The 24,677-nt window shown below is 44.0% G+C and overlaps 1 protein-coding gene across 5 annotated transcripts in view; it reads right to left on the reverse strand.

The window, feature by feature from the left end:
- Positions 1-24,677, reverse strand: part of LOC147020304 (receptor-type tyrosine-protein phosphatase kappa-like) — a 374,226-nt gene that overhangs the window by 5,630 nt on the left and 343,919 nt on the right. For 3 of the 5 annotated variants that reach the window (XM_085895596.1, XM_085895595.1, XM_085895594.1), the window contains 3 exons: positions 14,492-14,652; positions 12,914-12,979; positions 10,706-10,841 (listed from right to left, as the gene is read on the reverse strand). In XM_085895596.1, the coding sequence (XP_085751722.1) occupies positions 10,706-10,841; positions 12,914-12,979; positions 14,492-14,652 (363 nt within the window). The remainder of the gene's footprint in view (positions 1-10,705; positions 10,842-12,913; positions 12,980-14,491; positions 14,653-24,677) is intronic. The other 2 variants (XM_085895598.1, XM_085895597.1) reach the window with 1 other exon arrangement.

Consider the following 24,677-nt stretch of genomic DNA (forward strand, 5'->3'; position numbering starts at 1 on the left):
TGAGCTTGGCATTTTTCCATACCCTCATGGTTAGCATTCTAAAGCTGTTAAAGGTGTTTGATGCTTTGCTAATGTGAATGTTAAGTTCTGCTTCAAGTGACAAGGTGTCTGTACTGTACTGTTTTGGGGGAGGAAAGGGGGGAGAAAAAGGGGGGAGAAAAAGGGGGGAGGGGTACTAGTTGAACTGTTTTTCTCTTGCAACGATTTACTTTATTATCAAATCGAATTAAATTTAATTCAATAAATTTTCCACTGGACTCAGACTTTTATACCCCATTATATATATATATATATATATATATATATATATATATATATATATATATATATATATATATATATATATATATATATATATATATATATATATATATATATATATATATATATATATATATATATATAGCCTGGTGTTGGCGCAGTGGTTAGGGCAGCGGCTTGGGATCCAAAAGGTCCTGAGTTCAAGCCCCGTTGGGCCACTGAATTAATACACCAGGGGGTGGACTCAGCCTGTCATCCTTCCGAGGTCGGCGAAATGAGTACCAGTGTACTGGGCCAGTGTATACCCCGGTTAAAATAGGTGTACCATATCCCTGTGTCGTAAGAGGCGACCAGGGTTGCGTCAGGAAGGGCATCCGGCGTAAAACATGTGCCAAATCACTATGCGGATCATACAGGTGATCCGCTGTGGCGACCCCTAACGGGAGCAGCCGAAAGAAGAAGAAGATATATATATATATATATATATATATATATATATATATATATATATATATATATATATATATATATATATCAAAATAGTATTTCAACTTGTTTCGTAGGTACGTGTGTGTTGTCTCTCGGATGAACATGAAGCTGAGTTTTTCGTCTGATGGCATTATTCTGTGGACATTAAAGATCCCATGAGAACCTCCAAGAAGACCAGACCACTTGCTACCTTTGTGAAGAGTTGACGAGATATCTCCAGCATGCTGAACAAATTACAAATTACTGCCTGGACTGTGGATAGCAAGTGGACTGGTCTTCTTGGAGGTTCCAACTGACATCAGATTACATGACTTGCTACATCAGAATGTGGTTTCTGTCTGGGCAGCACTTTGTGCACAATAAAAAATATGAATCATGTAGTTTGTATGTTTCATGTAAAAAGTCTTATTTGGAGTGTGAGAGCCAACCACCACTCAAACTCGAATGTGCTGTCACTGAATGGGAAAAAGTCAATCAAGCGCTGTCTCCATCCAACAGGGGATTTTATGGACCTTCTTGGAGGATGATGCCCAAGGAAAGTAGGGCCATAGTTAAAATAAAAAAGGATGTTAAGAGAGAGTGAATTAGAATGGCACTCTTTGACGTCGTGACGTCGACAGATATGCCTCCACCCACATTATTGTTACGCATCTGGAAGCCATGAACACTCAACATTCAGAGTCCCTATAGAACAGTTATTTCGATAAGTAAATGTGGATAGATAGCTCCCCATCGCTTGTTTAATGGGTAGTTAAATGTTCATGCACTGCGGAGTTATTTTGATAGTTAGGATTTTTACATCTACAACTACAACAACAACGCCATCTTCGCTCTCACAGCGACAACCATCTGCTCCCGGCATTCTCTGTGCGCTCGCTGGTATGCGGGTGTGTTCGGAATTCGTTCGGGGATGGAATTCCATTCCCAAATATGGTCATGAACCGGTTAAATGGCTGCGCGCCAAATAAGGGAATGTGTCCTGTCCCACCCAATGAGAGCGGGCCACGATGAGCGGACTGCGCCCGAGAGCGACAAAAGGAACGGAGAGCAAATATAATTGCGGTGGATCTGCTCGAGCGGGTAGGAAAGAATCTGCGCCCCGTCTTCACCAGCGCATGTTCTGGTTTCTGGCTGATCTCGTCGCTGGCGTGTTCTGGCTTCCGGCTGATCTTGTCGCGAGCGTGTTCTGGTTCCCAGCTGATCTCGTCGCTGGCGTGTTCTGGTTCCCGGCTGATCCCGTCGCTGGCGTGGTCTGCGTCGGCTGCCCTTGGTCCGTTCTTGCCGACTGGTGCTCTGGGAAGGTGTGGACGTCGAGCCGCGCACTCGCGGCCAGGTCGCCAGCCACTTTCTCGTCCCTCAGCTCGACTTCCCTCTGAGCTGAAGGGATAATAAAGACCATTTTGGGTCCATTTCTTTTGGGTGTGCGTCTGTATGTGGGCCCGTCTTTAAGTAAGAATTGTTTAAGTGCTTGTGTGTAAATTCGCATTCTCTATTAGTGGTGATAACTCTGCCCTTACGTGCTTCCCTCGTTTCCCCGATTACTGTGAATAAATACCCCATTTGTTAAATGAATCAGCTCGTTTCTGTGTTTCTTCCATTGGCTTGGCATGGCGCGTGTTGCTGAATTACAAAGGCTGTTGCCGCTGCAAATGTACATTTGGACCGACGGGACTTTGACAACCATCCGCTCGGGTTGCGTACGGGTCGGGCACGCTAATGACTCGACTCGACGAGTGCCGTCGAGGGTGTGAATACTCGGTTGCTTGCCACGTGGATCTCGAGGTATTTTGAAGTTTGGCAAATAACCCTCTACCACGTGGTGGAATTATTGACGATTCACGGTCCGGTAAGGGACCCGTACCCTCGGAGTTTTCCGAAAGGTACGATCTAAATTCCGGGTGTTCGGCAGAGTCGACCCTACTGCTCCACCTTGCGGTCGTGCTCGCAGCCGATCCCCAGCCCGCAACATTATTACATCATTATACATAGTTGGACTAAGTTTGATTTAAATCACCAGCTATTCTCAAGCATCACATTTTTACCTGACATGAGCTCTGACCTTTGACCTCTTGACCCCAAAATATAATCAGTTTATGCATACATCATTATACATACATGTACCAAGTTTGACTTCTGAACTTTGACCTCATGATGCCACCATCTAATCAGTTCATCTTTGGATCATACTGTATACTTATTCCAAGTTTGGTCAAAATCCCATCGTTGGTTCATACGTTAGCGCAGTAACATATTTTTTTTATCTAACATGACCTTTTGAAACCAAAATCGAATAAGTTCATCTTTACATCATTGTACATAATTATCCTAAGTTTGACTAAGATCCCTTCAGCTGTTCTTTAGTAATCGCGGTAATGAAAACCTATCACAGACGCACGGATGGACAACCTGAAAACAATGTCTTTGGTGACTTGGTCAATGGAGGCATAAAAAAAATACAAAACAACAGCTTTCCGGGTGGGAGGGGGGAGGGAGGATGCCAGTTAAATTGGTTAAACAAATTGAGAAAAGGAACAGAAGAAGACAGAAGAGAAAAACGAGGGCAGGACAATTGTGGAGGAAGGAGGCCTAAAATGAGAGAGAAAGGATATTGGAAAGAGAATGGAGGAATTAGAGGAAGGAAGGGGAGATGGGGGTGAAACATTCCACTATATTTGCATACCTATTATGTGCATGAGTCCGAAAGAGAAGCACAATGATAGGACCAACACAATACATATGCGATCCACACAGAACTGTACATTTCACGACAAAGTTCGAAATAAAGGTCGGTGAACAATAAATTTAGGTTTCTCGTCAGAAAGATGATCCCATCTGAGCATAAAGCTCATGGTGTGTGGATTCTAGGTCCAATATGAAGTACAGTGCTGATTTGTGCAGGGAAAAGTCCTGCGTGTGATACATGTACAAGTTACTCCACGAGCCTTCGTAGATTGATATCTGCAAAAGACAAGACATTTGTAATATGAGCGACTATCCTATCTCACCTTTTCAGTGATGATCCACACCCGCACAAACACCAGTACTCATTGCACAACAATATGACATTGCTCTCTGTTCCACCACCAGCTACACCACCACAATGAGTTAATATGAGTTCCCTTATAAAGAACTAGCAGAGCCTAGCAGTCGCTTCACTGATGGACCAATTGGTCATCCTGTTTGCCAAAACTTTTGGGAGAGAAGGAGAAGGAAAGAAAGACAAATTTACCCATGCATAGAGTGCTTTAACCCCACTCCCCACCCCACTCCTCGTCCTCTCCCCACCCCCCATACTCCCCCCCCCCCACTCATCCTGATGTCTCTTCCTGCTAGAAATGTCTCACACATGATGATAGGATTTGACAGGACCCTCCATCCTTTGTAGAGTGCTTTATCCTTGGCGTTGCCCAGGTAAAAAAAAAAAAAAAAGGAAATTGTAATCTGCCTCTGCCACCACCACCACCACCCCGCCCACACCACCACCCCGCCCACACCCCCCGTGAGGCCACGGCCACATAACCTATGTTACCCTCCTCCCCCCTCCCTCACCCCCACAAAGTTGTATTTGTACCTTGAGTTTGGGACTTTATGCCTGGTGTTGGCTTAATGGCTAAGAGTGGTGGGCATAGGATCCTAGGATCCTGAATTCAAATCCTGCTGGCCATTGAAATAATTCCAGGTGGGGTTGACTCTGCCTATCATCCTTCTGAGTTTGGCGAAATGAGTGCTCGCTTGCTGGTATTCTGTGTTGGAGTGGTGACTTGTCCATGATTGTGCCCAATAGCCAAGGAGACTGCTTCGGCAGCACCAATGCTCTGCACAGAGTATGGTTCTCATGGATGGATGTTTGGGAGTTTGTAACTTCATAGATGTAAATGTGCATGAGGACTAAAGCCGAAGAGAAGAGAGTGAAGAGAGAAGAGAGAATAGACTTCATATGCCAGCATGATGGTTGCCAACTTATGGTTGTTTGTCTGTCCATGCTCTATCCTTTTAAAATGCTGAGTATCAAGTGAGGAAGCAGCCCATACCTTTTCTAAAGTCTTTGGTATGACTCAGCGAGGTTGGAGGTTCAAACCACGAATATTTTTTTGAACCACTGACCTTCCAGACTTTGAGAAGATGCTTTGACCATTACAACACCAAGTGTGAGTTGCTGTCTTAAGTTGAAAACCATATTAAAAAGCAACCTTAACATTATATCATAAAACGCTGTGTTCTTAACATGATAGTTAGATAGGGAGTGGCGACATCGTTTTTCTGAATTATTATTTTTTACATGACAGATTATTCCACTGTGAGTGTAATTTTTGGCTTCATGGTATACCAAAAGGAAAGCCATACTCAGCGTTTCTTCCACTTCGTTGTCGGTTAAAAACCAACGCACTGACATAAACACGCATACGTCTGACACATTAACAGCAGATCATTCCACAAAGGAGACACCAGATGGTGACGATGTATAATCATGATGTCACTTGGGCTCAGGCACAGTTTGTAAGCATGAGATCTATATTTTACATCGATAATTTAATTTGCAATCCATCAAAAGGGAAAGAATGTAGTCACAGTGATGCAATGTAACTTGGCTTCTCCCACATGGTAATGTGGGAGAAAACTTGGCTTCTCCTACTTAGCTTGTCCCACATGGTAGGGTCAGGAAAGTTAATGGATCAGAGATGTAAATCGTGGCCAAATGATGCATCTGGGGTAACTGTGATGCTCGTGAAAGGTGCTCCAACTGACGAAAAGGAAAATTCATCTCACTTCCTCACTGTATTTGAGCATATGGGAGATTGCGTTCCCAAGTGGGGCAAAAGAGCACTGCCAAGCTCTTTTGTTCTGACGAAGGCTGAACACCCGAAACGCCAGGTTCTCCTTGCTTCCCATGGCGGTTAGCACACCTCAATCAATGTCCCATTGATTTCATCCATTGTTCTACTGCACCTGTCTGCTGACGCAGATTGACGCGAACCTTCACCTGAAAGACTAGTGTTTCAATAACCATTTACTAACCGAGTTACTTGTTTCACAAACCACCTGCTTTTGATCCCTCTGAATGATTTTAACAGAATATTTGAAGGAAGTACATCTAAACAACATTTGTCAGGCAAATATTTTAAATGGTAGCATTCTACATGGATTAGTTTGATATATATACATATATATTGTCGCGAATTCGCGCCCGCCGGCGTGCGAGCGGCCACGTAACTCGAATCGCGGCACGTCGCCCACCGGACGGACAATTCTGTCGTGACCCTCTCGGACTAACGCCGGGAAGTAGTTCCACACACGGGGGCGCACTCACACCTTGCACCACACACACACACCGGGACAACCACACTGGGGATTCGTGTCCCCACAAGGGTGTCCGGGGCCTCTATACCCCACAAGCTCTCCGTGCACCTGTCCACAGCACTCCTCCCCTCGACCTCGCTCGACACGACCGAACTCACCTGGTCGTGACTCGCCTCAAGGGGGCATACTCCCTCCCCTCGTTCCTGGAGGAGGCTATCCCGCTGCTCGCACTGGGTCTCCACCCAGTCCGCCAGCTCCCCCTCATTATCCTCCCCTACCTCCGTGTGTGTGTGTACGTCTCTAACCTTGTCATTATCATGCAGTCTCTCCTCGATTTTTTCTGTCTCCCGTGTCTCTATACATTTTCTCTCCTTGTTCCTTATTTCTGTCTCTTCCTGGTTCCTTTTTCCTTCCCATCTGAGTCGTTCTTTCTCTCTGAGCCCCATTAGCTGTTCGTTCTCCCTCCGGAGCTCCTCAATCTCTGTTGACTCCAATCTCGCTCTCCGTTTTAGTTGTTCAATTTCACACTCATATAGTTGTTGTTTTCTCTCCCACTGTTCATCCTGCTCTTTGTTTTCCAATCTCATTGTTTCTTTCAATTGGCTCATTTCCTTCCTGTGTTTCATTCGCTGTTCTCTCACTACTCTTCCTCGTTTCCTCTCCTGTCCTTCCTTCTCCAGTTTCATGGTTTGCTTCATTTGGTTAATCTCCTTTTTGTGTTTCATTCGCTGTTCTCTCATTACTCTTCCTCGTTTCCTCTCCTGTCCTTCCTTCTCCAGTTTCATGGTTTGCTTCATTTGGTTAATCTCCTTTTTGTGTTTCATTCGCTGCTGTCTCATTACTCTTCCTTATTTCCTCTCCTGTCTTTCCTTATCCAGTTTCATGGTTTTCTTCATTTGGTTCATCTCCATTTTGTGTTTCATTCACTGCTGTCTCATCACTCTTCCTTGTTTCCTCTCCTGTCTTTTCTTATCCAGTTTCATGGTTTGCTTCATTTGGTTCATCTCCTTTTTGTGTTTCATTCGCTGCTGTCTCATTACTCTTCCTTGTTTCCTCTCCTGTCTTTCCTTATCCAGTTTCATGGTTTTCTTCATTTGGTTCATCTCCATTTTGTGTTTCATTCGCTGTTCTTTGTCTATCTCCTCGTACTCCAGCCTCAGCTTTTCTTTCAATTGGTCAACCTCAGATTCATGTTCTTTTTGTTTTCTATTCCATTGTTCCTCTCGTTCTTCCCTCTGCAATCTTGTCATTTCTTTCAACTGACTGATTTCTTTCTCCTGTCTCATTCGTTCTTCCATCATTACTCTTTCTTGTTCCTCATTCTTTAGTCTGGCCTTCGCTTCCAGCTGTTCAATCTGTACAGTGTGGTTTCTTAAAGTTTCATTTTCCGTTCTCTTCCTTTCCTCTTTTAACACTCTCAGTTCATTTTGTAGTTCCCTCTCTTTGTTCTGGTGTTTCCGCAACTCAGCAGCTATTTTTTCTAATTCCGTCCTCATCTCCGCACACTCCGACCTTGCTTTGGCTTCTTTCCATTGTTTCTGGTATTCCTGTTCTCTTTTTACCTTCTCTTCCAAGCTTTTTCTGTCTCGATTGCCTCTTCCTACCTCACCCGTCAGTTGCTCCAATTCCAACATGTATTTCCGTTTTTCCTCCTCTGTTTTGTTTTTCCATTCTTCCTCCAATTGTTTTTGAAGCCCGTCAATGTCCGCCTGCTTCACCTGCCATAACCACGTGGCTTGAAGCGGTGGCTGTTGGGAGTACCGCCTCGTGTTGCGCCATTCGCCGAGCCATAATTAGCCGCTCGCTCCGTGCTGCGCTGAGGGGCGATCGCGCCGCCATTATGAGACCCAGTTTGCCGGCAAAGTCCGTGCTCAGGAAATCGGGTTGAGCTCCCCGGTAGATTATAATTACAAGAGGTTCCATCCCGGGCCATGGATTCTAAATTATTACTACACATACGTAATCCACCCGGCACCCGCTCGCCTTGAGACACCATCTTATTTCTCGTAAAGGGTTAATTTAAATCGCTCGTAATTTGGAGGAAATCGGGGGTCGCTCCTCTCACCCCTGGACCGATTCCCGTGAATTTAGCTGGAGACAGGAGAGCCCGTTTTCCCGCTCTCCAACACCAGTGCCGCGAGGAGGGGGATGAGTTTGTGTCCCACGACCTGACACCAGTGTCGCGAATTCGCGCCCGCCGGCGTGCGAGCGGCCACGTAACTCGAATCGCGGCACATCGCCCACCGGACGGACAATTCTGTCGTGACCCTCTCGGACTAACGCCGGGAACTAGTCACGGGTGGGCCTTTCGGCCTCACCACGATCGTGCCAATTGGCCCCCGGCGTGGGATAGGGTTGTTCGCCAAATTCGACCTACCTAAGTACCCACAAGGAGGGTAGACCGGGCGATCGCACCTCGCCGCAGGTCGACTCCGGACTCGGGCCACTTTAAGTGACCCGTTCCGTACTATCGGGATAACCGAGCGGTGTTATCGTCAACCTCGACGGTTCCGATTAATTATCGGGCGTATTTAGCCCACTACCAACCCTTTACGTGAAGTAAGATGGAGATTCAATGAAAGAAAAGACGAAGCGAAACGGGAAAAAACAGTTCAACATAAGGCACATTTATTCCGTGGCACACGGAAAGCACACATATACAATTACAACAATTATGCACCAAAAGCAATTGCAACAAAAGAAACACAACAATGCAGATCTACTACCGACTACGCGAACACACGGCAACACTTACACAGTTTTACTTTACAGACGGCGCCGACAACACATGTACTCAAAAGCAAAAGAAAAGGGCCACCCTCAACGACAAGGGGACAGACGGGGCCTGTGGGCGCGAGACCGGGTGGAGCTTACCCGTCTTGCGATGAGCCGCAAATGTGGCGGCGGTGCCCCGACTCCGCGCTCCTCCGCGGGTTTCGTTGGCACTGCTTGGAATGGGGTGGGAACGGGGCCCCCTTTCCGCACTATCTCAGCGCGGGGGGGGGAGGGGGGGATTGTTGATGCTTTGGGGAAAGAGGATAGCTGGCTTGCTTGGGTCCCGCGACGAGCGACTCCACTGTGACCTCGACCGCGCTCCTGGCTTCCCCTCTCTGCAGCTCCCCGACAGACTGACTCTCGTCCAGACCCGTCTTGACTGTTGCTGCCACACTCCGCCGCCGCCACACCTCTCCAACTCACCTTGACTCCCCTCCAACTCGCCCAAGCCTAAAACTCTCTGCCGCTGCCACACTTCTCCAACTCGCCCGAGCCCAAAACTGACTGAATTCGCCCTGCGCTCGGCGCTTTATAGTACGGCAGGAGAACCCATATGCAAATTTCCGGATCAGGATGAGCTCGGGGGCGGAGCCACGCTCGCCCATTGGACGGAGGAAAAGTGGGCGTGAACCTCCCCTGATCCTAGAATTTGCATATATCGATTCTACTCCGACGCGCCTGGAGGCGGGGCCAAATCGCCCCGCGCTTGCTGATAGGACGGATCAGAAGTGGGCGTGTATCATTCCTGATCCGACTTCTCCTCGGAAAGGCCGCTTTTTGCACCCACGGCTCGGCGCGCGTCCCGCACGAGGCCAGGACAGCCTGACGCTCGGCGTTCACAAGTGGTGCGGGAATGGCCGCAGAAGGAGAGGCGAAGGTGGTGGAGGGTCTAAAGTGGAGGTCCCTGGCCACGGTGACGCTTGGAATGGCGGTGATGCGATGGTTGCGGGATGGTGTGCTGTGAAGGTAAAGGTCGTGGCTGTTGGCGTTGTTGTTGTTGTGAAGCGGAGTTGCGGTTTGTGGTTGTTGTGTGATGGCGGTTGAGACGTGGTTGGTTCAAAATAAAGATAGAACAGAAAAACGGCTATCTTAAAGGGTCGCAGCCCGAATGAATCACATTTATTCCCTCTAAACAACGGGTTTGGGGCTAACTACACATGTACTTACAGAGATATCTCACCTACGGGACCTGAATGGTGGTTTGCGAATTTCCTCAACCACAACAATATGTATGTATGTATGTATATATGTATATATGTATATATGTATATGTATATATGTATATATATATATATATATATATATATATATATATATATATATATATTTCCACAATAACAAAGCTTAAATTATGCAAACAATTGTCTTTAATAACACGGACTTTCTTTTCTCAAAGAGAAAAAGCTCCTGCAGCTGCATTCACACAAAGGCTGTTCTATTATATATTCATCGAAACAAAAGACTTTTGGTGGCTCAATAAAGGTACTACATCACAATTTTTCATTCAAGGAAAAGCCTTTACATCTGAAGAACCATATCCATGTTGACCATCATGTAGCTGTCCCCTTCAGATTATAAAGGTCACACAGCTACTCCCTTCATACAGATATGAAAGGTCACACTGCTGCCCTCCACCAACATAGAAAGATCACAAAGTTTCACTGCCACCAGATTAGGTCAGAAAGCAGCTCTCATAACAGTTACAAATGTTACACAACTAAATGCCCTCCCACAGGATTAGAAAGGTCACAAAGCTACAATCTCACCAGATCATAAAGGACAAACAGCTGCCCTTTTCCACCAGATTAGAAATGTCACACAGCTGTCCTTCCATACCAGATTAGAAAGGTCATAAAGTCTGCCCTCCAAACACCCGACTGACCAGAGAATCCACGATGTTGGGTTTGCTGTTGCGAAGTGTTTTCACAGCATGAAAAACATCCACCACGTTCTGCCGTTTCACCATGTCACACGCGATGCTCACCGCACAGAACGTCCCACTACGACCGGCACCATTCCTGCACCAGATCCGCAAAAACAATGTTGTTATTTCATTGCTTAAACACACCACCTTACTGGAGGTGAATTATTGAACTCACCATAAAGGGTTATTATTGCAAGTACACAAAACATTAGGTAAGAAATTATTCTGCATTTCAAACTATAAAATAATAGACAAGGAAACTGAGACAAAGGAAAAGACAATTTGGTTCATGATGCCTGTGCTTTATCCACACCTCATTCACTTAATCCACCAATTTACTCGTATTTGTAAGTACTCACCCCTTACCATATCCCATTTAACCTCAACGTAGGAAATTTATCCATGGTACTCACAAACAATGATCTAATCCACAGACTGTGATAGAATCAGGAGCTGGTCCTACACTTGGAATATGTATTTCAACCCTAACAAATACCACACACTCACCCTGTCTCTCCGAAAGGCCCGTCTGACAAACTCTCCCATCCATTTCCTAAACAAACCCCTTGAAGAGGTTAAGTCACTCAAACATATGGATGATCACCACTAGCGATGATCTTTATTGGGTAGACCATATTTACAAAATGGTCTCCAAAACCAGCTACCGACTGGTCATCCTTTGTTATGCAAGGTCTTTCCTTGGCCATTTAAAACTTTTGACAACCTGCAATGCCTTCATTCGCAGCTTGAAGGAGTACTGCTCTCGCCTTTGGGCTGGCGCCCCTGCCTCACACCTTGCCTTTCTTGATGCTATGGAAGACAAGGCCTTCAATATCAATGGGATTTCCTGTGCCAAAGCTGATTGTTTAGTTCTGTTTCTCTCACATCACAAATAGCTTGGTGGCTTCTCTGTATTCTACCACCTCATTTTTAGTCTTACACCCTCTGCCTTCTCTTTGGCTCTGTACCTCCCAGGCTTCTGCAGGGTGCCCACGGTTGGCCAGTAACCTCTTCTTGTTAAACTCTCAAAATCTCGGCTCACTGCTCACCAGCACTCATTTGTTCCTCTTTTCTCTCACACTCTCACTTTCTCCGAAAGGACCATCAGGCAAACCCCCGATCTACTGTCTCAACAATCCTCTTAAATAAGTTGAGTCATTCAAACTCTTGGGTCTCACTATCAGCCATGAGCTTTCTTGGGAAAACCACATTTCAAAGTTGGCATCCAAAGCCAGATGCTGACTGGGCATTCTCAGTCATCCAAAGTCCTTCCTTGGCACACCTGAACTACTATCCATCTACAATGTCTTCATCTGCAGCAAGATGGAGTACTGCTCTACCCTCTAGGCTGGTTTCCCTGCCTCACATTTTGCTCATCTTGACACAATTGAAACCAAGCCCTTCAAGATTAATGGAATCTCTCACGATGGAGCTGAGTCTGTCTTATACTGCCTCCTCTCTTGTCTTGCACTCTGTCTTTCCATGCTTTGTCCCCCCCCCCTTCCCAGAGCAATACCGGGTGAGCGGGAAGAGGCTAAGCGCATCACGATGTTGGTATATGGATTTTGGTAGAGGCTAGAAAAGGGGGCGGTACAAACTGCAGGTAGAGAGATGCCAGACGACCTCATTGGGGAAGCCACACGTGAGCTGCAGAGAGTTTCTCCACAGCCCGAAGCATTTGCCGACCACAGCCTCTCACCACGCCCACACTGCAGGCCACGCCCACTTCCCCCTCATGCTGTGTGTACAGGACGAACTGTCCTAGCAAGGGCATGTCTCCACCTGGAATTGAGCTGCATCCTGTGGAGGCGTAGTCGATGATATTTCTGTCCTGTCAATATCCCTGGTTTATCGACGAAAGTGTGAAGGGGGTCCATTCAGTGATGACATGGGATAAGGATCTGCCGTTGTGCATTGACTCATGGGAGCACAACTTTTGAAATGATGTAATCCACCCCAGAATGCTCAGTGCGCATGCACCGAAACCCTAGGAAATGGTGGTGTTCTGGGCAACATAGAGTCGGTCTATATCGTGTGTGCAAGATATGGATTGTTACCTAAAATGGCTCACAAAGCTTCTCAAAGCTGGAAATACTTGTAAATGTACCTGAAAGAAAGGGGTGTGCCTCTGCACAACTAAAGAGTTGTTGAACTTTCTGAACTCACCAAAAAAGCTGATAGTTTTCAGCTCTCTGCACTGCAAACTCCCGAGGACGTGGACTGGTGCAAGACCTGAAGGTTCATAGACAGGTGAGTTCTACTCAAACCTTTAACCATCGCTGCCAATGAGTGGACGCTAAACCTTGTGGGATTACCTCATGTGAATGCGGTAGGCTTGGTGATTTATTTAATGGACGTCTGCTTTTGGAAAGATGATACCGACATTACCAACATTCAGGCAGACTTCCCAGACACCATATCTGGTTTGGTTACTTCTTCACACTGATGGGAAGGTCATGCATGGGGATTGTCAATGCACGTACAGGGGAAGTTTAAAATGACGACATTTACTATTAATCATGTTTGGGAGGAGAGGAAGGGGGGGGGGGGTTGGGAGTGGGAGCTCTATGAGTTGTGAGGGTCATTGTAAATATTTAATTTTTGTTTGGTTCTATGGCCACAACATAAATTATAGCAGATTTTTGCATCTATTGGTAAAAAGAGAAGTGTGTGTGTGTGTGTGTGTGTGTGTGTGTGTGTGTGTGTGTGTGTGTGTGTGTGTGTTTGCCATTGCCGCCACTCGATATTTGTATTAACAGGAAAAGTTTGGAAATCACCACCTCTCATCCACAGATATTTCTCATATTTTCTATATTTCCATGAGTCTGGTTTTCATTGAGCAGAACAATTATGGTTAACCATCCTGACATTGCCACTCTTTCGTCTAAATGCTGAAAATTGTGTTAAAAAGACTTTGAATTGCACATTTTGTGCCAGCAATGGCAGGTTTAAAGTGCCTGGCAAGGACAAACAAATACACGTACATACAGTGAATACATAAAAGGCCTCGGTAATATTCACACATCATTTCAAAAGTCATGTACTGCACTAGTGTTGTTTAATGATTGTATTGCTTCTGACTGTATCCCCACCCTGGTATGCTCTGAAATACGCTTTAAAACCACTTTGTCTCAGAGTGAATTTGGGGGGTTCTGATCGCTATTAGAATTTTGCAAGTCCGTTGAAGGACAGTTTGGATTTGGGTGATTAGCGCCGAGAACATGGCCATGTCTATACGTAGTAACTCCGCATGGTCATTATTCAAGAACGGGCGTACTGCACTGATCAGCATGGCCTATCGACTGGCTCAGTGGTATCACTAGGTACGGTATTGTGGCGGGCAGGCCTGTAAACCGACCTGGGATGGAAATCAGTCGGCCACTGTGACCGCTTTGGCATGGTTCGCTGGGATTCGAGCAGGGCAACCGGATGAACCTACTGGCAGTAACAGCATGTGTAGGTTTCACAAACCTAATGCAGGAGGAACAATGTGGCCTTGCATCCCATTTGAAGATAGCATGCTCCCAGATGAATTGCCCGTGCTGGCACTGAACACGAATGGCCTCTTTTAAAAAAAATCTAAATTGCATTTAACAAAGGATAGGAACAATTCTGGGACAAGATGGCTCAAAGGTAAAGTACTCTATTGAGTGAGTTACCCTTCCATCCCTTGAACAGTGTTGCAGTGAGGACATTTTTAGTGGAAACTCAAGTTAGCTTGTCATGCTCAAAAAAGGAACTCACTGACAATGAACAGCAGTTCGGCCTCCCATGCCATACTCATCTTGCCATCGTTCTACGGCCAGCACAAGTCGCAGGAAGGAGTGCCGCGAGCTTGGCACATCTCGGCCACTCGGCCAGCCGAGGTACTGAAATTGCTCCACCATACGGCAACCATCCTGTGGCTGTCAACACAACACATATGGCTGCTTAGTCATGGGCAGATTGCAGAATCATTTCCAGTCACCTCGACAGGAACACTCAAGGGAGTCAATCTAAAAACTTCAAAGAATAAAAAGTGAAATGCAATCTCTCAATTTGTTTGCTATTGTTTGGATTACATTGCTATTTTATGATAACAGTCGTACTCCACCACCTCGGATAATCCCATTATTATGCCATGCTCTTAAACCTTGCACTGCTTCTAAAGGGTCTCCTGTCCTTTCACAACTTATCTTGATTTTTCGACTCGTTCCTACAATTGGTTTATTCTGGGGCGAAACATCTTCTCCAACCTTCTACTATCATCTGCAATCAACTTTCCAATACATCCCTTTTATTAATGAGCTCATTATTTGCCTGTTAATCTTTTACACTCTTCAACATTTTCTCATTCCTCTTGAAACAAATGTCAAACCTCTGCTTTCGGGTTTAGCAATCCATTTAATCTTCCATTTTATGAAACTGATCCAATAATTATTTTCTTAATTCCTGATTATCATTCTCAATTCACTTACAGCAGTAATCGCCGCTTTAAAACCAGCAATCTTTGTTTCCAGACCATTCATTCTCTGATTAACAACCAATCGTGGCTCCGAAACGCTCCAACATACAATGCAGACTATTCCAGAGATTGTTGTCTTCACAAAACACAGTGTCATCACACACAAGTTGTCCTTCAAGGCCCATGATCCATCCACAATCTGTGGCTGATGAAACCAACATATGGCACCAAGTTTGGCAAAAGGATTAAAATCCCAAGATTTTGACACCAATCTATCATGAAGTTATAAATACCCCTCTTGGTGCCACTTTGTTTCAAGCTCAGAAACGATATGCAAGCTCCAATAGTCTTAATTATCAGCTCATTGTGAACCAGATGCATGAATGGCTGAGCAGTTTTTCAAAAAGACACCAAATTTGCATATATGTAATATTCAGATGTCCCCAAGGAAAAATGTTTTTTTTTTTTGGAGCAAAAGCATCCACTCCAGGTAAGTCTGATAATATCAGAGTTATTTGTGTCTTCTGTTCTACATTATTAATATTTCTATTTCATGGGCCATCCTACACTTTCACATTTGTACAAGGTAAACCAACAAAAATAGACAACATAAAAATCTACCTCGATATAACAATACAGGTACAAGAGAACAAAGCATCATACAAATGCATCGGAGTAGAAGAGGTCCAGCGAATATGTCACAAACAAGTGTGCAAAACAATTAATCAGGAATGCCTGCACATAACGAGGCTGATCCTGTGTTTGCTTTCCAAACCTTTTGTCCCCAACCTCTCGCACTCTGTACCCATCCTACCCAGTCACACCTAATTGCTCCTGCAATCTGTCTTTTGCACCTGAGAAGGTGGAGAAGTTTCTGGCAACCCTTCACTCTGATTCTGCAACTCGACCGGACAGCTTCAGCTCAGGTGTCCTTAAAACCTGCTCTTCTGTTGTTGCACATTCTCTTTCTAGTCTTTTCACCCTATAACTCGCCTTGGGCCATCTTCCATCTGCTTGAAAATTATCCAAGATCACTAAATTACATAACAAAGGTGCAAAAACTGACCTGCTTAACTAAAGATGTATTATCTTGCTTCCAACCAATAGCAAGGTCATGTAATCCATCATCACAGGTGATATGAAATCCTTAGTTTCCACCAACAGTCTCATCTGATATCAATTTGGATTCAGAACAGGTCACTCTATCTTGGACATGCTGCTTACAGATATAAGATCTCTGCAATGTCAGATATAAGATCAGGGCTGTCTCTCGAGACATATATCGAACTTTCAATGCAGTCTGGCATCCTGTCTTGCTGTCGAAACCCTATGCCTAAAGAATCCAAGACCAATTCCACCCATGGCTTACCAACTTCCTCTACTCTCTTAGATAATGCGTGTTTCTCAATGGAATCCTTTTCATCTCCTCTCCCTGTTGAGGCTGGAGTGCCCAAAGGAAGTGTTCTGGGCCCAGTCCTATTCATAATCTTCATCAGCAATCTCTCTGACTCTCAGGAGAATCACCTTTATTTATTTGCTGATCATGACTCCACCTTCTGCCGTGACATCTCTCATCCTTTAGACAGGCAGGCTGCAACCTCTTCCCTTTCTTCAGAACTAGATAAAATCATAAACTGGTCAAACACTTGGAATATGTGCTTCCAGCTTGACAAATCTCACACTCTCAATCTCTCTCTCCAAAAGGACAATCTGGCAAACAGTCCGAAATACTTTCTTAACAATGCTCAGTCATTCAAACTTCACTCATGAGGAAGTTCAGTCATTCAAACTCCTTGGTCTATCAGCCATGATCTTTCTTGGACAAACCACAATTCAAGTTGGCCTCCACAACCAACCGCCGACTGGACATCCTCCATCGTACAAAGTCCTTCCTTGGCACAACGGAACTCCTATCCACCTAAAAGGCCTTCATCCACAACTTGATGGAGTATTGCTCTCCCCTCTAGGCTGGCAACTCTGCCTCAAATCTTGCTCAGCTTGACAGCAAGGAAACCAAGGTCTACGAGATTATTTGAATGTCCCACGGTGAAGCTGAGTCGAGGGGTCTATCACTTTGCCACTGGTCGGTGGTCTCTGTCTTCGACCGCCTCCTTTCTGGTCTTGCTCCCTCTGCTTTTCCTCCACTCATTCGTTTCTATTTTTTTCCCAATTGTGGAACCAACTTGCACATTATCTTCAACCTCATTCTTCCCTCCAGCTCTTCAAGACAGCTCCTCACCACCATCTTAGATCGTCCACAATCCAAAACCATGATCTTTTATACCCTCATTAACCCCTCTCCTCCTCCCACCTCCTTCCAAATTTCCAGTTTTCCCTCCTGAGAGTTTTCTTACCTTCTGTATCCATGTTGTCCATCTCATGCATCCTCTCCTACCCCCATTCCTCTCAACACCCTTTGTTTGTCTTAGTCTCCTTCTATTTTGTCCTTCAACTCACCTATTGGTGTTTCCCTCTCGACCTTTTGCTCTGTTGCATTCTCATTCAATCTGTGTTCCATCTCTTCCATGAGCCTCGACTCTGTACATCCAAAAAAACTAGCTATCAAAACAAGGAAAATCTTCACTTTCCATAAAATGTTCCACAAAAATCAGTGCATCCCGAGAATGTACCTGCTGAGACGAGACACAGATAGTGGCCTGATGGAGCTCAACCAAGTCCACAGAATGACAACTGCAGGATTGGCTGAATATGTGAAAAGTTCAACAGACTACCGAATCCAATTTTAATGCAAACATAAAGACAGCAAGGGAGAAAACGTCTCCCTAACCCACCTAGCAAAAAATTTCAAAGAGAGCTGGGAATATAAGATGTCACAAAGAAAAGGATTGCATAAAAGACAAAAGAAAAATATTAAGTGAAATATCAACAGATATACACTGACACCAGGGAGGATAAAAGAGCAAGGACAAAAAATAGAATTGGACAGATTGGGCATAGACAAAGAAGGCTCATTGGAATGGCTAAAAAGAGGTCAGCTCAACTGGGATGGAGAACGAATCATTATAAATGCCCAAGACCAAGAACACATCAACAGCTTCAAAAATATGGCAGAACCGAGTCAATCGGACAAGTGTAGGTTCTACAATGTAGAAACAGAAAGCACGAGCCGCCTCCAATCGGGAAGTAAAAAACTCATGTCAGAATACCTGTACACACAAAGACACAATAAGGTATGTAGAGTCATCCATTGGTACATCTACAAAAATTTCAATATCCCAGTTTAAAAAAAACTCATGGAAACATGAACCAAAAGGAAACACTGAAACAAGGAAGTAATGCTCACATACGACCTGATGATTCCATCGAGCACGAACATAGAGAACAAAGCAATGTGACCAGATATCGTACTTGGGTACAAAAAGAAAAGAAGGCATTGGCTTCAGTACCCAGCGATTTTGGCCTAACCAACGCAGAAATCAAGGAAATACCAAGACTTCAATAATTAAATGAAAAGATCCTGGAAGCTGAAGAACGCCAAAATTGTACTTGTGATAATTGGAGCAATGGGAATGATTAAAAAAAACCCTTGTGGAGATCTTCTGGAAGCTGTCCGGGGCTCGGTGATGATACTGAACAGGCCTCGGAACAAAACCTTGAGAACAAGAAAACTTCACAGCTTGGTCCATGAATCATGATCCCTTACTGAAACGGTGGTCGATACTTCGAGACCTGCTAGGACTCCATTCTACCTCCTGAAAACCACCCACCGCAGTTAACAACAGAAACTTGCGTGCGCACATGCACACACACGGAGGTGGATACTTTGAGACCTGGGAGGGCTCTGTTCCACCTCCTGAAATCCGCATATGGAGATATCCAATGACACACATGATCCTGAACTGATTTATTTCTCACTTTTTAAACAACACATGAGATAATTGTATTGCTTGTGCATAATGTGAGTGACTCGCAAACTTTGCCTGGGGTTTACTTTGAAGGGAAGTTGAAGTCACTGGTGTAGCTTTTACACGGTAGTACAGTGCTGAAGAGATGCTGAAGGCATCTCGTGATGTTGGAGTGAATTTAATCATTAAATTGATAAATGCAATTATAAGGGAGACCTCTATCCCAGATGACTGGTTGAAGAGCGTCATGGTGAATATTTATAAAGGGAAGGGTGATGCCTTAGTTCAGAGCAACGAAGGGGTCTGAAGTTGCTGGACCATGGAATGAAAGTGGTAGAGAGTCATAGATAAATTGATGAGAGAGTGTTAACACACATGAAATGCAATGTGGTGTCATTCCAGGAAGATGAACGATAGAGGCAATTTTTATAGTTAGGCAATTACAGGAAAAAATATCTGGGGAAGAATATACAACTGTACTTTATATTTGTGGATTTGGAGAAGGCGTTTGGTAGGGTGCCTCAGGAAGTGGTGCAATGTTCCATGAGAAAGGTATGTGTGGAGGATTGGTTAGTTTGGGTAGTAATGGCAATGCATGATGGTTCAAAAACCTCTGTGAGGGTATATAGAGTGCAGAGTGAGGATTTTGAAGTGAAAGTAGGTGTTCATTAGGGGGTCAGTCTTGAGTCCAATCCTGTTCATCATGGTTCTTGAGGCTGTATCACAGGAATTTAGAAGAGGCTCACCTTGGGAACTCCTGTATGCTGATGACCTGGTGCTAATAGCCGACAGGGTGGAAGAGGTAATGGGTAAATATACAACATGGAAGGAGGGTATGGAGGTCAGAGGACTGAAAGTGAATACAAAGAAAACAAAAGTACCGATTATAGTGGTGTGGGAGAAGGAAGTGTGGAAAAAGAGGGAGGTGGCCCTGTGCTGTCTGTAGAAAAGGTGTAGGTAGCAATTCAATATTGTGTAAATCCTGAAACTGGTGGGTGCACAATAGGTGAAGTGGCATCAAGGGTAGACTGCAGGTGGCACCTGACTTTAAATGTGCTATTTGCGCAGGTAAACAAGTGACTCCAGTAAGAGCGGAAAGGTTAGTTTATGGGGATATATCCCTGGAATGTGTTGATAAATTATGTTACCTTGGTAATATGATTAGTGCAGGTGATGGTGTGGAGGTAGCAGTGAATGTAAGAATTAGAAGTGGCTGGAGGATGTTTGGGGAGTTGTTACCCCTATTGACATCAAAAGGGGCCTCTCTCCGAATAAAGGGAAAACTTTATGCAGCTTGCGTTCAAAGCATGATGATGTATGGCAGCAAAACATGGGTGATTACAAAGGAGGATGAACGGAGGTGTGAACGAAATGAAATGAGAATGGTGAGGTGGATGTGTGATGTGACTGAAGGATCGGATATCAAATGTGGAATTAAGAGATAGGTTATATAGGTGGAGAAAGCATAAGTGAGGTTATGCGTAGGGGTCGGTTGAGATGTTTTGGACATGTGGAAAGGATGTGGTCGGGTTGTTGTGTGAGGAGGTGTATAAATATAACTATGAATGGAAGGAGAGCTAGAGGGTGTCCGAGGAAAACATGGGATGTGTTGCTGAGAGATGATCTTAGAGTGAAAGGCCTCAAAAGAGGGCGAGCAAGGGATCATGCAGCCTGGAAAGCAGCCATTAGGTGAACCACGACTTACACATACAAGCATGGAAATGGTCGTAAATGAGGACTATGATGATGATGATGATAATGATGACAGTCCTATGCTCAACCACACCCGACACCACAGCACATGGGTGCTTTGTAGAAAATGGCACAAATTGGAGACGTTAAACATTTAAGTTCCATGTACATTATATCACGTCACCTTTTACACCTTCAATTTCAATAACCCATCACTATTTCATCTTTTGTCAATTTGAACATTGATATTATACAAATCATAAGGCAATAAATGTTAAAGAATGATGTTTGTAACAACAAAATGAAACAGTTAGAAGTGAGAAAAATTATTTTCCAGTGACAAAACCTAAATTATTGGGGAACAGACCGACTAAGTTTGCCTGTGTGTGTGTTGCTCCATTCTGAACCCATGACTTAGGATGTTAAGATTCTCAGGTTCAAATCCCAAATACCATATTGATTTGTCCATAGTCTCCTCATAACTTGATAAAATCCCCCATGAGCCTTTGATGATCATTTTAAAACAAGTGGGTTATTGACTTCTTGTGGTTCAGTTTATCTCCTTATTCAGTCCATCAAATGAACCACAATAAAAGGCTCCATCGCCAAGCGGCAATGTGTGCACAAGAGGGCGCCCTGCCTCCGTCTTCCCTGAATCATTCAGGCTCAGACCATATGGAAAGTCTGCGTGAGAAACCAAACCTTAATTATATTGTGTTATAAAGAATATCTAATATTAATATTTCGGCACGCCCCTTTTTTTGTTCCACCATCAGATTTTTGTGACTGCATGAAATGAAACAAACTTTGACATATATAGTAATGATATTATTGGCTTCCTTAAGAGGCCCCTCAAAATTCGTTTTGATGATTATGGTAGTTAAACAGTTCATGTTCATCCGACTTTTTATTATTCCTACTGCACTTCATGAGAACATAGATTGTGGATGGATGCGCAGATCCCAGGAGAATAACTATAGCTGTACAGAACAATTCATATTACTGATGGATAAAAATATTTAATTGATATTATAATAAATTGTTTATTTAAAATATCTTCAAATTTTGTGAGTTTTTAGTTTGTTGTGAAATATTAGGTCCTCGGGTCTCCACATTGTGGCGTACAGGCTTAAGTCGTACTTCTGTCTACCACTGTAGAAAATCACAGAACCATCCGATTGACATGCTGTTAACAGTTTCAGAATCAGCTAAATTCTACAACATATGAATATGGAGACGAAACTGATCCGGCCAGCTAAAATCTACAAGATATGAATATGTAGACGAAACTGATCCGGCCTTTTGGATCATTTTAAAGTAGGGTGCCCTGTAATTTTAACGCGCTCTATGGATCCTACGGAACTCACGAATGGTACACGTTGTGTAGTCACTAAACTACGTGGTAATGTCATCGAAGTGGAGCTACTGCGGGACAGTCGAAGGGGAAAACCTGAATGACAATCAATGGATAAAAATGATATAATATATTGTTTAAAATACATTCATGCTCTCTGTCTTTTACCATATGTTGCCAGTGACGCCCGTTGAAGACGGGCACCTTTACTAGTATATATTATATTATATATATATATATATATATATATATATATATATATATATATATATATATATATATATATATATATATCGAACATATCTATACATGTATATTGATCTATATAAATATATATATTGTTGTGGGTCAGCGGGGTCGGGCGAGAAGACCAGGAGGTGGGGGTGTTTGGAGAGAGAGATCCCTCCTTCCACAGATCTCCGACTTCATTGACCGGTAGTGTAGTAGTCCACTGGCGGTGCTTCATGGTCCAGGCAAGCCTCTTTTTCTTTTCTTGCCATCTCAGCAATGGCTTCCTTACTGCCACTCGACCTGTCAAACCTGAGGCTCAAAGTCTTCTCTTCACAGTTGAAACTGAAACTTCCTTACTTCGACCAGTGTTAAGCTGTGCTTGAAGCTGCTGTCATGTGAGCCGCCATTCACGAAAGCTGTTGACTCAGAAACTTGTCTTCTGATTGTGTTGTGGCTTTGGGTCTACCAGACCTCTTCTTGTCAGAGATTCCTCCAGTTTCCAAGTGCCTTTTGATGGTGCAGGAAACTGTACTCACTGACACCATGGCTACCTTTGCAATTTCTCAAAAGGAAAGACCTACACTTTTAAGGGTTACGAGATGACCCATGAACCTGTTGGGTTCCCGTTGTGACAGTGGTTGATGAATAAAAAAAAGACACAAAATTTTAATATTATTTAGTGGTCAAACTTTTAACTTGAAGAAAATTTGAGCATTTCCCTCAGGAGTCATCGTTCGGCCAACCGGTTCTCGAGGTATATCAACACATTCTCCATGGTTTGTCCTTGCGCTTTATGAATCGTCATACCAAAATTTGACTGAATCGGGAATTGATTTTTTCAAAATTTTTTTCTTTGCCCGATTTGAACGAAACTTGACACTGCACATCGCAGGCGAATGGTGAGAAATGTAGCCCTAAAATTTTTGCGCTATCGTGTACCGTTTTGGCTTTATTTTGGGAACATACATATATACATATATATATATATATTTATATACAGTAAGTCCTCGCTTTTCGCAAGGGTTGCGTTCCTGGAAAACCATATGATAAGCGAAACTGTGTTAAACAAAACATATTTTCCCATAGAAACCAATGTGTTAAAAGGGGGGATGCGTTTTTCGCTCCGAATTTTTTGGACAAACACAAATTTTTGGACATAAACACAAATAAACAAAACACACTCCTCGAGTAGTGGCGACTTACCCCGAGGCCGGAGGAACGGAGTTGATTGCGGTGGACAAGTCACATTTGCGGAGTGGCAGAATCGTCCCCCTCTTCACTTTTGGCTTGAAAAATGCTTGAAATCACTTTCTTTTGGCTTGAAAAATGCATGGAGAGTGGGCTGGATGGATTTCTTTTTCTTTGCTGCATAAAGTTACTTGTAGCAACAAAGGCATCATGAACAACAAAGCTAAAATCAGTGCTCCTTTCAAGATTTGGATCTTGCTTGATAACAAATTCTATGACAATTTCAAACGAGCTGAGGATTTGGCTGAGGTTTTTCATTGTGAGATGCTTGGATGAAGGTGTCACAGCATTTTCTTCTTCTTCTTCCTCAAGAGCCCACTGCTGTTCCAACTCCATGAGATCTTCATTGCTTAAGGGTTCTGCATGAGACTCCAGTAAGTCCTCCACGTCCTCTTCGTCAACCTCTTCAAAACCAGCCTCCTGCGCTAGGTCTACAATTTGACTTGTAATCAACGGAACATCAGCAAACCCGGTGAAATTGTGGACACACTCAGGCCACACTTTCTTCCACACAGCGTTCATTGTGGAGGCGCTCACCTCCACCCATGAATCCTTCATGTTTTCCAAAGCCATTTTTATGTTGTATGTTCGCCAAAACTCCTTGATTGATAGCTTGTCCTTATCAGTTTTTTTGATAAGCTGCAGCATGGTATGCTTTACATAATAGGCTCTAAAAGCAGCAATAACTCCCTGATCCATAGGCTGTAAAAGTGAGGTAGTATTTGGTGGTAAAAATACTACCTGCACGTTTTCACACCAGTCTTCCATATGCTGAGGATGGGCAGGAGCATTGTCTACAAGCAGCAAAGATTTGTTGTCAATGTTGTTTTCCTTGGAGTACTTCTCAACATGATTGGAGAAGTAATTGATCACGCAATCGTGGGTCAATGCCCCAGTCATCCAAGCCTTTGTATTTGACCGCCATATTACGGGAAGTTGTAGCTTGAGGCAACCCTTTAGAGCTCGTGGGTTTTCAGAAACGTAAACAAGAAGCGGCTTGAGTTTTACATCCCCTTCTGCATTTCCACCGAGTAACAAGGTCAGCCTGTCCTTTGCTGCTTTAAACCCTGGAGCAGTCTTTTCTTCTTGTGCGAT

The sequence above is a fragment of the Eptatretus burgeri genome, chromosome 9, assembly GCF_056783735.1.
Source record: "Eptatretus burgeri isolate ZD-2024b chromosome 9, Ebu_testis_v1, whole genome shotgun sequence".
Classification (NCBI taxonomy): Eukaryota; Metazoa; Chordata; class Myxini; order Myxiniformes; family Myxinidae; genus Eptatretus; species Eptatretus burgeri.